The sequence below is a fragment of the Kwoniella europaea genome, chromosome 1 (genome assembly GCF_036810445.1).
Source record: "Kwoniella europaea PYCC6329 chromosome 1, complete sequence".
Taxonomy (NCBI): Eukaryota; Fungi; Basidiomycota; class Tremellomycetes; order Tremellales; family Cryptococcaceae; genus Kwoniella; species Kwoniella europaea.
In genome coordinates, this window is record NC_089487.1 from 3,585,272 (window position 1) to 3,598,488 (window position 13,217).

General features: G+C 43.7%; 5 protein-coding genes across 5 annotated transcripts; 3 read left to right on the plus strand and 2 right to left on the minus strand.

The window, feature by feature from the left end:
• Positions 1 to 38: 38 nt before the first annotated feature.
• On the plus strand, positions 39 to 1,931 carry V865_001358 (uncharacterized protein; the record flags this gene model as incomplete). Its single annotated transcript, XM_066225177.1, has 6 exons — positions 39 to 140; positions 195 to 451; positions 511 to 1,077; positions 1,145 to 1,512; positions 1,589 to 1,764; positions 1,830 to 1,931. The coding sequence occupies 6 exons, from the start codon at positions 39 to 41 to the stop codon at positions 1,929 to 1,931; spliced, it is 1,572 nt and encodes a 523-aa protein (XP_066081274.1).
• A 922-nt stretch (positions 1,932 to 2,853) lies between these two features.
• Positions 2,854 to 4,351, plus strand: V865_001359 (uncharacterized protein; the record flags this gene model as incomplete). The annotated part of the gene is made up of 4 exons (XM_066225178.1): positions 2,854 to 2,989; positions 3,052 to 3,098; positions 3,192 to 3,440; positions 3,536 to 4,351. 4 exons carry the CDS (start codon positions 2,854 to 2,856, stop codon positions 4,349 to 4,351), a joined length of 1,248 nt encoding a protein of 415 aa, XP_066081275.1.
• Positions 4,352 to 4,537: 186 nt separating this feature from the next.
• On the minus strand, positions 4,538 to 7,689 carry V865_001360 (uncharacterized protein; the record flags this gene model as incomplete). Its single annotated transcript, XM_066225179.1, has 10 exons — positions 4,538 to 5,793; positions 5,866 to 6,048; positions 6,104 to 6,288; positions 6,344 to 6,521; positions 6,582 to 6,725; positions 6,777 to 6,860; positions 6,916 to 7,059; positions 7,125 to 7,466; positions 7,525 to 7,587; positions 7,644 to 7,689. The coding sequence occupies 10 exons, from the start codon at positions 7,687 to 7,689 to the stop codon at positions 4,538 to 4,540; spliced, it is 2,625 nt and encodes an 874-aa protein (XP_066081276.1).
• Positions 7,690 to 8,269: 580 nt separating this feature from the next.
• Positions 8,270 to 10,424, plus strand: V865_001361 (uncharacterized protein; the record flags this gene model as incomplete). Its single annotated transcript, XM_066225180.1, has 3 exons — positions 8,270 to 8,840; positions 8,903 to 9,074; positions 9,134 to 10,424. The coding sequence occupies 3 exons, from the start codon at positions 8,270 to 8,272 to the stop codon at positions 10,422 to 10,424; spliced, it is 2,034 nt and encodes a 677-aa protein (XP_066081277.1).
• A 334-nt stretch (positions 10,425 to 10,758) lies between these two features.
• V865_001362 (uncharacterized protein) lies at positions 10,759 to 13,100 on the minus strand (the record flags this gene model as incomplete). The annotated part of the gene is made up of 2 exons (XM_066225181.1): positions 10,759 to 12,635; positions 12,725 to 13,100. The coding sequence occupies 2 exons, from the start codon at positions 13,098 to 13,100 to the stop codon at positions 10,759 to 10,761; spliced, it is 2,253 nt and encodes a 750-aa protein (XP_066081278.1).
• Positions 13,101 to 13,217: the final 117 nt, after the last annotated feature.

Genomic DNA, 13,217 nt, shown 5'->3' on the forward strand with positions numbered 1-13,217 from the left:
TATAAGCTACATACCACTACACGTAGTAAGATTCAGTCATGGCCCATCTACGTGAATCACATGCTGTTGTCGTACACTGCGACACCGACTGTATACGAGCTGTCCACGGTATATCAGAACTGTTCAATCGTCCATCAATCGTATGTCCTTTCTTGGCTTCCGTCTTCCTGTCAAAGCTGATTTCGAAGTTATAGACTCTGCGAGCATGTTATGCTATACCATCGACTTCGTCATCATCCAAACCCGACGAGGCTAGTGGGGATGTTAGCATGGATGGTGAAATACCTTCACAGACCCCTGCTCCGGAAAGCTCGGCAAGGTCAGGCTGGTTAGTCGGTGAAGATCTGTCAAACGCGGAGAAGGAAGATGGATTCGAAGACAAGTACGATATACGTTGGCCATTCAGGTCTAGCAAGTCGGTAGATGATTGGGAAGGTCGAGAATATATTCTGTAAGTGGTTTCTGTCATTCATCCTATTGATGTCCATGTTGATATTCATAGTCCATCAGGTCACATCTATATACGCTGTTGGGAATAACCATAACATCCAACTCATCACCGTTACTATTTATCCCACCACCGACACCGACTTTACCTCTATCCACTCAAGCAGCTTACACTCAAGTAGCATTTGAGACACTTAATACCCCGGCATTCTCCTTGATACCGTCACATTTAGCATCGATATACGCATTAGGAGCTACGAGTGGGATTATCGTACATATCAGCTCCGTCGAAACTAGTATATTCATAATAACCGATTCAGTCGTACGGTGGGAATGCTCAACAACTGTACAAGTGGGTGAATTAGATTGTAGACAATTCTTAGAAGATTTACTGTCAGAAGATGAATTATTGGATAAAGAGTTGAAAGCCGCTTCGGGAAAAGAGGACTTGTCGATAGAGGAGAAGAAGAAATTGGTCAGAGAGGTATCTCAAGTTGTTTGGAATGAATGTACGGGTGATGATTTGGAGGTACCGTTCCTGAAAACTGGAAATAGATCGATAGTAGTTGGAAACCCGAGTGGGGTGGTTGGGGCGGAAAAGGAAGATGATTCGTTTGATGTTGCGAAGAAGTAAGCTGTATCCTTCAGTGGATATGCGAAGATGAAATACTGATGTGATACCTTTGTGCTTTGTTAGACTTGTGGGAGACAGTGCACCTGCACCGACAGCCCAATCGCATAAATCCAAGAAACAGCAAGCTGCAGCAGCTGCGGCAGCAGCCAAATCGGCTCAAGCGGCCGCAGATGCTGCTGCTGCTGCCGCGGCTTTACCTCAGCCTATCGATGCGATAGTGATCAGCATCCCTTCGCTACCTGGCAAAGAGATCCAGCTAGGTCCAGTTAGACACCGATTGTGTGAGCCTTTGTTGCTGGGTAAGGAGAAAGGCGGTGATACGGTTTGGGAAGGCGTGGGAAGGGCCATTGATAATGCATCGTTGAGTCTGGGAGAGAGATTGGTATTATGGGAAAGTGTTGGTGTGGTCGGTGAATTGGCTAGGATCAAGTGTGAGTGTGATACTGCATACTCCGTTACGGATAAGGATCTTCGTCGTACTAAACTAACCGCGGTAATTATTTATAGCTTTCTCGCCAGCACTGATAACATATCTATCACCATACCTCCTCTCTTCAGCCGACCTGACATCTGACTGCCAACCTTCCAAAATACGATTACTCAATATCCCAGATTATTTCGCCAACTTTAAGAACTCCACGACGGAATTAGCACCTTTCCTAGGTGGTTCACTGGTTGCCAAAGTGAGTAAACAATACCAAAGGACAAAGAATTTTGTACAGTATACTGATTTTTTGTTCTTGACCAGGTCGCTTTCTTAGACTCGCAAGGGAAACATGCGATAAGTAAAGTTGACTACAATGCCAAGGGTCCGGCTGCTATATACAACGTATCTGCGGACGGTCAGTGATATCCTAGTGTGTGATAGAATAAAATGTCATGGGAAGACGAGCTGGTAGATCTGTTGGTATGTATGTAATGCAGTGCGATCACAACCAGTATGATCTGGATGAATCTATCTGAATGGATATCTGAAAGCCCCTTTTCTCTGGGTTACGGACACCGTATCATCCCACATAAAGCAAAACAGCATAGTATACCTGGAAAAATACTGGAACGATAACTCTATGCGGCTCTCACCGTCTGTCTCACAGGTATTTCATGCGTGTTTGCAGAGACGGGAACAGCATAGATGTGTCATTTGACCGACTAGGGGGTTGGTTCGATTTGAGACTATGGTGTTCTGTACAATTTCTAGCTCATTAGCAGAGCTGGGTGCTGGGTGAGAGAACAGCGTAGTGTTGCTCTTTTCTCCCGGGCAGATCTAAAAAACAGAGTCTATGATGTTCTCCATACCTCACCTGAGTGGGTGAGTTATTGATTGAGAACAGTATTGATGCCTTCGACTATTCGAACGGACCCTGCCGAATAGTGCCTATGGTGTTCTCCTAGATAGGTGCTAGATATGCAACGTAGATAATTACTTGAAGCTGCAATACCTTTGAGCTCGTCATCATGAGAATAACATAGATGGACGACTTTACCTTTCACGCTGATTCCTATCATGTTCGTCCTCTGCCCAGCATCTCCCCATCATAGAAATGGATGAGTTTACGAGAACATGATAGACTGTCACCAGCTGCATCGATAAACTACGCCTATGCTGATCTCTACAAGTCATCTGATTAACAGGCACGGCTAATCCAGAAAATCAACTTGTTACCGGAAAGTTCAGAAATTTATTTATGCGTTCTCCCACCTCCACTGTTTGTTCTTCATCTTTTTGTTCAGTACTAGTACCCAGCTTGAACCTTCAGACATAGAACAACAACATGTCGGACATACGAGCCGTCAAGAAATATGCAGCTCAGCATGATCTGTTTAATAGGTTACATTCTATATCGGCGGATGAGAGCTTCGTGAAGGATGTAGCTGAGAATTGGTTTGACGGGAGGTTTGAAGTCGTTCGTGAGTGCTCGTCAATGGATCCTATATACACAACAATCAGAGGGAGCCTCCTCACGAATCAGAGATATCCTTCTGCCCAAATTTCCCTCTATGGGCAGAGACCCTCGAGGTGAGTGAATGAAGCAAATCTGATATTGCGCATTTGATCGCATGTGGAGTATTCCAATCATTCATCGATTCTGACTTTCATGTATGGCGATAGAAATCTTCCCTTCCATTACCCAACCTCGCCAAACCCTTACGACCCTTCTTCATTCACCCATCCACCTCCACTCCACCTGCGATACCTCTTAATCCTCCTTATACACCCATAATATGTCTCTCGGCCTCGCGCTGGGTGAATAACCCAGATGATCAGATACCCTCAGTCACCAGGCTGGGAGATACGAATAGAACGGTCGGATTTGATTATATACCAGGTGCAGGGGACGATGATGAGCTTTGGGCTAGGGTATGTTCATCTCCATTTGGCTTCTCCTCAAAGCATCACATTTACTCATTGATAGAACTATTAAGCTGATATAGTGATTTGTCAATCGATCATAGGGTTTAACACCTACGTTATTCCATTCCAACAGATCCGACCTTCTCAAAGCGGAAAGAGATAATTTACCTTCCCTGGTAGATGAGCTGGTCTTATCCCATTCAATGTCGAAATTACCTGCTCCCTCAGCTTCTTCCCTCGATTCAAATTCTCTTTCAAGTATTGGTGAAAGTACGATTGGTATACCCGACGAATCCTTGATAATAGCATTAAGTATCGGATCACCTATCATAACTACATCTACCCAATGGAAATACTCAACTTCCTCAGACAATACGATAATAGTCAGAGTAGTGGAATATGAAAGATATCCTAAAGACCTACCTCGATTACTTGATTTTACGCCAGAAGAGAGGATATTGGCTGTGGCTAATTCTAAAACCGAAGGTAAAGCTTATGAATCGACGCTAAGCGAGTTAGTTGATTTTCTGAGGAACCAAGGAGAAAAAAGAGGAGTGGTGTTGGTCCATGGAAGGAAAGAAGATGTGGAACTAGCTTTGGAGCTATATCGGGAAGCACACGTACAACCACCAGAAGGAAAGGGACAACAAGAAGAAAAAGCTAAACTCGATGAACCACCTGAACCTTCAGTAGAAGGTAGGAAATTGATTTTACCTCTTGCTTTGGCTCTCATCTGCTCGATGTCGCCGTCGAATGACGAAATACAGGTAGTTAATGAGGATACAAGGTTGACCAAGAGCGATATAGCTGTCAAGTTACATGGTTTGATTTCGCTTTGGCCGGATGGGAATCCTCCTAGAGCTAGTTTGAAGAGGGTAAATGAATTTTTGATGTCTGGTGATAGGGGCAGGAAATGATAGGGTGTATTGTGTTGGAAGCGATTGGACTTTCACTTTCGGACATAAAGTGAGGTACAATCCTTAAAGATGTTATTCAAGTTACGTTCATTTGAATTCTCAAATGAATTTAGTGTACAGTTAGAAGACATTATGCATATATGCATGATCTACACAAATCTATACTGTACATCACACTCTACCACATCATATCCACCCTTCTTGTTCTCTCCTTTTTAAATTAGGCCATAAATCCCTTAACCTCCTCGCAAATTCTATATCATCGTTTTCTTCCCCATCTAGACTTTGCACATCACCTCGTCTGTTTCGGTTTACTTCTCGTTCTCTTTCCTGTGTGGTAGTTCGTATCATCCCAGGTCGCGGAGGAGGCATGAGCGAAGTTTGATATTCTGGTGAGATCGGAGAGGACATCGAATGAATAGTGGTGTTACCATTACTTTCTTTTCTTTCCATCCTCGGTCTACCTCCTGCAGATGAAGATGAAGAGTGAAAAGTCGGTATAGTGGGTGACACGAAAGAAGGTAATATTGGAGTAGGTATCGAATCTAACGAATCTCTCTTGTTCCCACCCTTCACATTTGTAGGAGTAGAAAGCTCAGACGGGACATATGGCGGAGGAGGTACACCATAACCATAAGTCATTCGATTTGAAGCGAAATTGGTAGATTTCAATTCTATATCTTTCTCCACATCCGTTCGCTTTCTTTTGGAAGGTAAAAGTAATTCTCTGAATCTCCTATTTCTCTTCTCTTCGTATCCTTCTGCTTGTTGTTTTGGTTCGTCCGAAGTTAAGATCCTTTGTAATCCCAATACCCTTTCTAATCTCAATACTCTTAAGTTATCTTGAACAGTCCTCTCATCCAATTTATCTCCGAATTCCTTCGTAGCTTTCCTAGTCTTTTGCCTCTCTCTTCTAATATACCACCAAAACGCTCCTATACCCCCACCTAACAATAGGATGATCAAGAAGAATAACCAAAACAATCTTGATTTACTAGACTCATCCACCAATTCACTTAGACATACTCCTAATCCACTAGCGAAACCTCCTTCGTCACAGCTAGCAGCTACACATTCACCTTCTTTAAGGATATAGCCATCAGAACAAGAGGTACAAGATTTGGAATCGCCTGCAGAACATGATGAGCATCTCCAATCGCATGCTTGACATCCTCTTGTTGAGTCGTGGTACTCGTCCTTCGAACAGTGATCGATACATCTTCCATTATGCATGACAGGTCGATCCGCAGGGCAAGTCGAACATTCTGTAGGAGATGAACATGTCGTACAATCCACTGGACATGGTACACAGGTACCATTTAGGGGCGTTGTCGAAGATGGACAGGTAGATAGACAGTTACCGCCAGAAGCGAATAATGGAGAAGGGCAGGAAGTACAGGTTGTAGAGCTGGAAACGCATGTCGAACAAGATGAGTCGCATTCTGCAGTGTGTCACAATCCATCTGTCAGCCCTCTCTCTGCACAACATGATGCGGGAAAGTATGCAGACCCACTTTGGCATGTTCCGTTCTTAACTGCGCTACCCTCAGGCAGGAACCAACCATCATTACATTTCCTCACGCATTTTCCATCTTCCAGAAGATACCCTCCTTGACAAGACGAGCATTGTAAAGTATCGTAGCCCTTCACATTGGCAAAATCGGGGATATGGCATTCGAGACAGCCAGAGGGACAAGCTGTGATCGAAGGGATATAAGCTGTTATTCCTGTTGGAGGAGGTGTATAGCTTACCGTCACATTCGCTCTTTTGCAGGTTTACCACATAGACACCTTGCAATGTCGATAGCGCCGAATCACATATACCCGTCGAAGCATCGTAATATACACAGGAACCTTGTAGGTTGACTCGAGGTGATGCACAAGATAGACAACCGGATGTTGAGGGACCGGTACATGTGGAACATGCAGGTGAGCAGCTAAGTGATACTGCATCAGTTGAACTGTTCGAGCGCTACCCAAATGGACACTGACCTTTTGCAAGAAGCGCTGCCAGCGTCATAGTATGTTCCATCCGCGCAAGATCCAGTGGTTGCTGAGCACGCTGCTGGGTTTGCAGTCGTAAGGGATAAGCTGTTGGAGCATGATGTGCAGGTTGCAGTTGAATTTGTACCTTGCTGGAGGGTGCATGTATCGCATCCGAGTGGACAAGCTATTGTGAGGGATCGATCAGCGGTTGCTTCGCTTGGTAGGATAGTTAAAGCTGACCTACCGACGCAGTTCCCGTTTGAATCTTGGAAGAACCCTTCTGCGCATGCATTGCACAGTGCTGAAGATACGGTTGAATTGGTCTGCCAACCCGCTGAACAGATACACTGGTTCGACGAGGTACATGTTCCCGAATCGCAATTGCAAACTGAAATAGAAAGTAAGCTACTGTGGAATCAACAAGTGCCGATCAGCTTACCCAACGAAGATGAGGAAGCCGTACCCAGACATGCTCCTGTACCAGATAGACCATCATCCCATATCGTACAATTCGATGGTCCAGCTACATCCGGGACTGATCAGCGTTATAAGGGAAAATAATAGGCGCGATAGCTCACGAGAACAGGAAGAACCCCAATATCCAGTAGCGCACAGATCGCATGACGATCCTGCCCATCCAGCAGCACACTGACATGTACCTGTCGAAGAGGTGTTGTCTGGTACACATACCCCGTGAGAGGAACAGGGGGGATCGCAGACAGCTACAATTCAACATATGATCATCAGCTTCAACTCCTATCTTAGGCCGACAGAAGCATTAGCTCACCTGAAACGGCTTTGACCAGTTTCAATCCGGTCATATCATTCGGTAATTGGCCTTTGTTAGGTATAGCACCCCATACTACCTTCCCTCCTTCCAGAACTCCGTACCAGTTGGAAGGTAAGTAGATACTCTTCCAATCGTCCAATGACCAATTCCCATTATCCCATACATCCTTTGATCCATCATATATAGTCTTAGGAAATCCCAACGGGGTAGATGGAAATGATACGGTTAACGTGTCGGAGGATCGAGTGATGTTGAGTGATGAGGAGGATGGAGAGAGAGATGAATCGGAGTATGTTCCTGGTGTAAGGTATTTGGAAGAAGACGAGTCATACGCAAGAACTGATGAACATCGTAGTGTAAGCTTCATTCTTCAACACCAGGTGTGAGGTGAGCTCACTTTGAGAAGAGCTTTTGCCATCGAGGCAATTCTCAGGTGAACATACTTGACTTGCCCAAGAAACTGGTATCGAATCAGTCAGCTTCAATTCGCCAGATGGACATCAGATGCAGACTTACCAGTCGCTGAGAGGGCAAAAGCCAGAGTACTGGAGTAAAGTATCATCGTGGGGCAATCGTAAGTTCAGTAAGTATAGTTCAGTAGATGTAAATTAGGTAAGAAGAAACGATGAACAACATCATATCATAGTTAGTAGTTATATGTAATGTTTTACCCCATCCTCTTTCTCTTGCCGCAATCTTTCTACCCTGTTCCAGTGTTTTGTCTGCTTTTGTCTGCTGCATACAGAATGATCGACCATTGTTTACGTCTCACCATTGAAGCTATAGGATGAGACAAGTCTTATTGATTGATCGGTATAAACAAAAAGACGATGAGAGATGAGAGATGAACAATGAACAATAAAACAGTTGGATCAAACGTCAAAGGGGTACTCGGAGTACGTTTCAAGCTCGGACCTGATCAACTAGTACTTCTCTCTTCTATTCAAACCACGTGTTCACATCCTTTCGCTCGTGTCTTAGTTCTCCCACGGTTCACCGCTTCCGCTTCCGGACATCGGTCTAAACATGACGCAAGGTCATCCATGCATCCTCGACATCTTATCTTCCATCTCGAGTAATCTTATCAGTGTTCATCATCTTCCTTGTCATCGATGACAACGCTCCATCCACCCATCCCAGCTATGACCTCCTTATTCTTGACTCCCTCCGAAGATTCACCTCCTGTGGAACCTATAAATGGTGCAGCTTACCTCACGAAATTACATAAATACCTGCAAGTCAATTCCAGTCGATTATCTCCCTCTGGTCCATCTCGTAGTACACCTACCATCCTCCAACAATCGTATACGCTCCTCACTCTAGGTCTAGATCCGAGCTCTGCTCCCCTATCTAGATCTCTCAAAGTACCACTCACACTAGGTTTCGGTCAGCCTTCGACGTCCAGTAGGAGGATACCTCCTAAATCGCCTAAACCTCTTTTACTTCGCCTTCCGCCAGATAGATTGCTATATCTCTTATTGAGATGGCAGTCCCTCCCACAATCTCTGAATCATGTAGGAAGGACTGACGTACCCATAGAAGAGGGCGTACCTGTTGCAGCGCGCGGAGCGAGGATAGATGACCGGAATTTAGAAGGCGATGTGAAGAGCGTAAGGAGTTGGGTAGGAAGTATGAGAAGTGTTAGTATGGGTAGTTTGATGAGTAGTCAGAGTACTAGAGGGTGGTTCGGAAAGAAGGAAGAGATAAATGAAGGTGAGCTGTTGATCACCATAGACGATGAGGAGACAGCTGATATGTTTCGTTCACCTGCATAGACCAGATACTGTTACAGCTTTATTCGATGTTCACCATTCTGCCTGCTCTCCTCATACATCCCCCGTTTGTATCTGATCCACCAATACTGGAATTGATAGAAGCTGGAGGGTATACTCAGCTAGGAGGAATAGACGTGCGGGTCCCGTTGGATGTGATGCGAAATCTGCAGATGTAAGTCAGCTATCGGATTGCGGTCTTCTGCTATGGAGGGAAGCTGACAAGTAGTTTAGACTGGAGCTGGAATCATACGATCCAAGAGCTCTGATTATACCTCCCAATCCTGGTATGAGGAGCTTGACAGTCAGAGATGTGCAAGATGGAGACGATTGGATAGAGGAACTATTGGCTGTGATTTCCGAAAACGTTGCAAGTGAAGATACAACTGTCAAAGCTCGTTTCCCAAATTTACAACATCTATCCTTGATATCCACTACCTTACTCAACTTTCCTCAACTCCCTCTCACATCTCTTACACACCTGGATCTATCAAACAACCTTCTCGATACCCTTCCGCCATCTTTATCAGGACTCACGTCCCTCAGTTCACTCAATCTCTCCAATAACGTCATTGTCTCACTACGATCAGCGTCGTCCATAATACCTCAGGTGATATCGTTGAACTTGTCTGGAAACAGGATAGATTGTTTGGTGGGATTAGACCAATGCGATTCCCTCAAACGCATTGATGTAAGGAGAAACGAATTGATGGATGTAGGTGAAGTAGGGAGGCTATCTGTCTTACCTTCCATAAAAGAAATTTGGTGTGTTGGAAATCCATTTGATGTTACGGGATATGAAGATGAATGGCGTATAGAATTGGGTATAGCATTCAGAGAAGAAGGTAAGATGGTGGTACTGGATGATAAGGAATTCAATTGGTCGGAGAATAGAAAGATCGATATGGCCCTAGAGAAAAAAGGCAAATTACATCAACCACAACATGATCGTTCGACATCTCTTTCTCGTTCACGAGATCATTCGCATTCTCATGATCAACAAAAACCTTCATCCTCTACTATAGATACTTCAGATGATTTAACGCCAAGTAGATATAATTCGATAAATTCGAATTATCAATACCAACAGAGATTATCTACCTCAGTACAAGCTCAGACACCCACTAGTATGAAATCACCTTCTTCGTCTGCTGCCGCGATAGCGAAGAAGAAATCGAAGAGAAGAGTAATCAACCTTGATGCTGATGCCGACACAGATGGGGATGTGGGTGATAAGGGGAAGAGGACTCTGGAAGATAGTTTGAGAGTTCCTGGAAAAGTAATTGAAGAGGATGAGGGTGAGGTGGAAGATACTCAACAAGATACTGGTGTAAATGACAAACCGTTAGATGAGAATGGACATGGGATGAATAATGGAAACGGATATGGAAGTTTAGCTACAAACAAGGGCAGGAATATAGTTGAGGATCAGGAACAAAATCAACAAAGTATAAGGGTCGTTTCTTCCAAGAGGAAAAACAATAGGAAAGGATTGAAGAAAGATACTTTTGATCCCATACCTTGATCTTGTTGCGAAATTGGGCGAACAGTACTGTCCAAATGATATGGGAGAACGTTTGATTCATTCGATATTTTGTTATATATGTATGTTGTATTATAGTTGCATATGTTCATTATGTATTACTATGTGTATGTTTTGCATGTGTATAAATAATCCATCAGATTTAAAAGCAAACCCAAACTCTTACAGTTCTATAATCTTTTGATAAGGTATGATACACTTTATATATACTGAAAGATACTGTAGTCAAAGAGAGGGAAATTTAGTATACAAATGACGAAGAAGAGGACCTGCATCTACTCATCTCCCTTTCCCATCTTTACCTTATGCTTTCAACTCAAAAGTTCAATGGTCTCTTTACGACTCTCTTCAACCAACTCTTCTTTTCCTTTCCCCCACTCCCATCCCTACTGCCCATCACATTCGAATTCGAAATCGAAGTCGAGTTACTGTTATTCGACTTGGACTTGGGTTCGGTCGGTGTAGCAGGTTCGAAGAAACTCATTGGTTCATGTTCTGGTTCTTGACTCTGTCTGATACTTATAGGTAATGGTGGGATTGCTTCAGTGGGATTAGGTCTAGGTGCGACTCTCGGTCTGACAAAGGGTGTAGGAGGAGCTTCGTGTTTCTTGGTTATACGACTTTGAGTAGAAGGGATAATATATCTATCTCGATCATTTGGAATGATCCCTTGTGGTTTACTTCTATTCACAGCTGGTACCGCTGGTGGTTCTTGAGCTTGATGATTGTTCCTGTTACTTGATGGTGTAGTAGCGGTAAGAATTGGTAATTTACCAGAAGGTTTAATCCTTTTCAACGTTAATGGAGGAGGTCGATTCTTGATTCGGGGTGGTGATCCATTCAAACCTGAACCTGAACCTGAGCTAGAAGTGGATCCTTCACTATCTGATCCAGAACCAGAACCGGATCCAGTTCTAGCTTTAGCAGCAGTAACAGACCAATTGACTTGATCCATATAACTCGTTGTGGAATTAGGTAAAGAAGAAGGTCCCGCCTTCGAACTGGTCCTTGGAGGAGGGATCAAAGCTGGCATAGGAGATGAGATTGATAATTTAGGAATAGTCGATGATGGAGAAGTGGGATTTGATAATGATCTTTTATGTGATGGTGTGCTTGTCCATGGGTTGATATAGTTTCGAGGAAGTTTAGGTGTATCTAAACCTAAATCTAAAAATGAATTTTCACTTCCTACTTTAGTCTTCTTACCGACTTTCGTTTTGGTATTACTGCTGTTGTTGGATTTAGGTTTAGGTAAAGATAAGATGGAGGTGAATTTTTCCATTTCCCATTTATTCTCTTCCTCCTGCGAGCCAGTGGTTTCATTACTTTTCACTTTTGCCAATGTTAAATCAGGTAGGGGTTGAGGGATCAAAGCGAATATTTCGGATAATAACCGAGCAAATTCTTGTTCTTCCTCTACATCTAACCACATTGATCCATTTTCAGATTTATATTTCACTGTCTCACCTGAACCGACATTTCGATTTCCCATTCCTCTCTCGTCCATCCCTCCGGTCCCACCAGTAGACTTTGGCTTACTTCGTGTGGTGCTGTTGGTCGCAGAAGGCTTTTGCTTCTTGTTGGGAACATCACCGAAGAATTTCTCAATCTCAGTCAAAGTCGAATGAGGTAATGGTCTAAAATGTTTTGTATTCAATCCATGCACCTTTCCTCCTCCTTTTCGGTTTTGAGCAGATCCGGTAGGAACACTTGCACCGAGTAACGCCGCAGCTTTCCGGGGTGCTCTAGAAGGTGTAAGAGGAGATGGTGGATGAGGAAGTGGTTTCTTCATGTATTCTCCAGTGGTAGTAGTGGAGGTTGAAACGAAAGTCCGTTTGTTAGGTGAAGGTAACGGTGAACTTGGAGGTGAAGGTCCAGGAGAAATCGGATCGTATGTTGTGAATTTCCCAAGACCAAGATGTAAAGAAGAATCGCAAAATCTAGTAGCCTTTCCGATCTTACCCTTCATCCTACCCTTTTTCTCGGTTGGCGATTCGGAAGGTAAGTTGAGGAAGATTGATGATATGTTGGCGTTTGTTCTGGATGAATTTGATTTACCAGAATTGGAAGATGCGTTTCTCCTAGGTTTGATTCCTGTATATCCGAATTGTCTAGGAGAGGTAGACTGAGCTGCGAAGGATCGAGAGTATTGGGGAGAAGGTGAATGAGGGATGGAAATTCGCTTTTTGGTTTCTACGATGTGAGGAATAACATTTCAATATCACCATTCACCGTCTCGATCATCGGTACCGCATAGATAGGTGATGAATAGTGTAACTTACTAGAACCAACTTTGACAGCTGCAACACCTATCTTCTTCTTAACTCTCAATGGCTTGGTACCACCAACGACAATAGAATAATTGTTGGATCGAATGCAGATTTGAGGATCGTCTAGATCTTCGTACTCGCCACTATCATTACTTTGAATCCTTGATAGTTCCCTTTCTTCCCATGTAGAATCAGATGTGATAGGTGACTCAACGATATGAGTGGCCCCGGCCGCGATATTGTGAGTAGGTGTGATTGAGATGGTAGGTGATTCAGGTATAACGCAATTGGGGTCTAGATAGATGTTAGAAAGGAATGATGAATGTGAAGAACCTGATCTTTCAATAACCATTTGACCATTTGGTTTATATTGATGTTGACCGGACATATCGGATGACCTATTTGTAATTTGTTGGTTGAAGGTATAACTAAGCGAACGTGAGGCGAGGTACAGTACGGGTTCTTGTCACGAAGATTGTCGATTCGATAGATACCTCAGATGAAG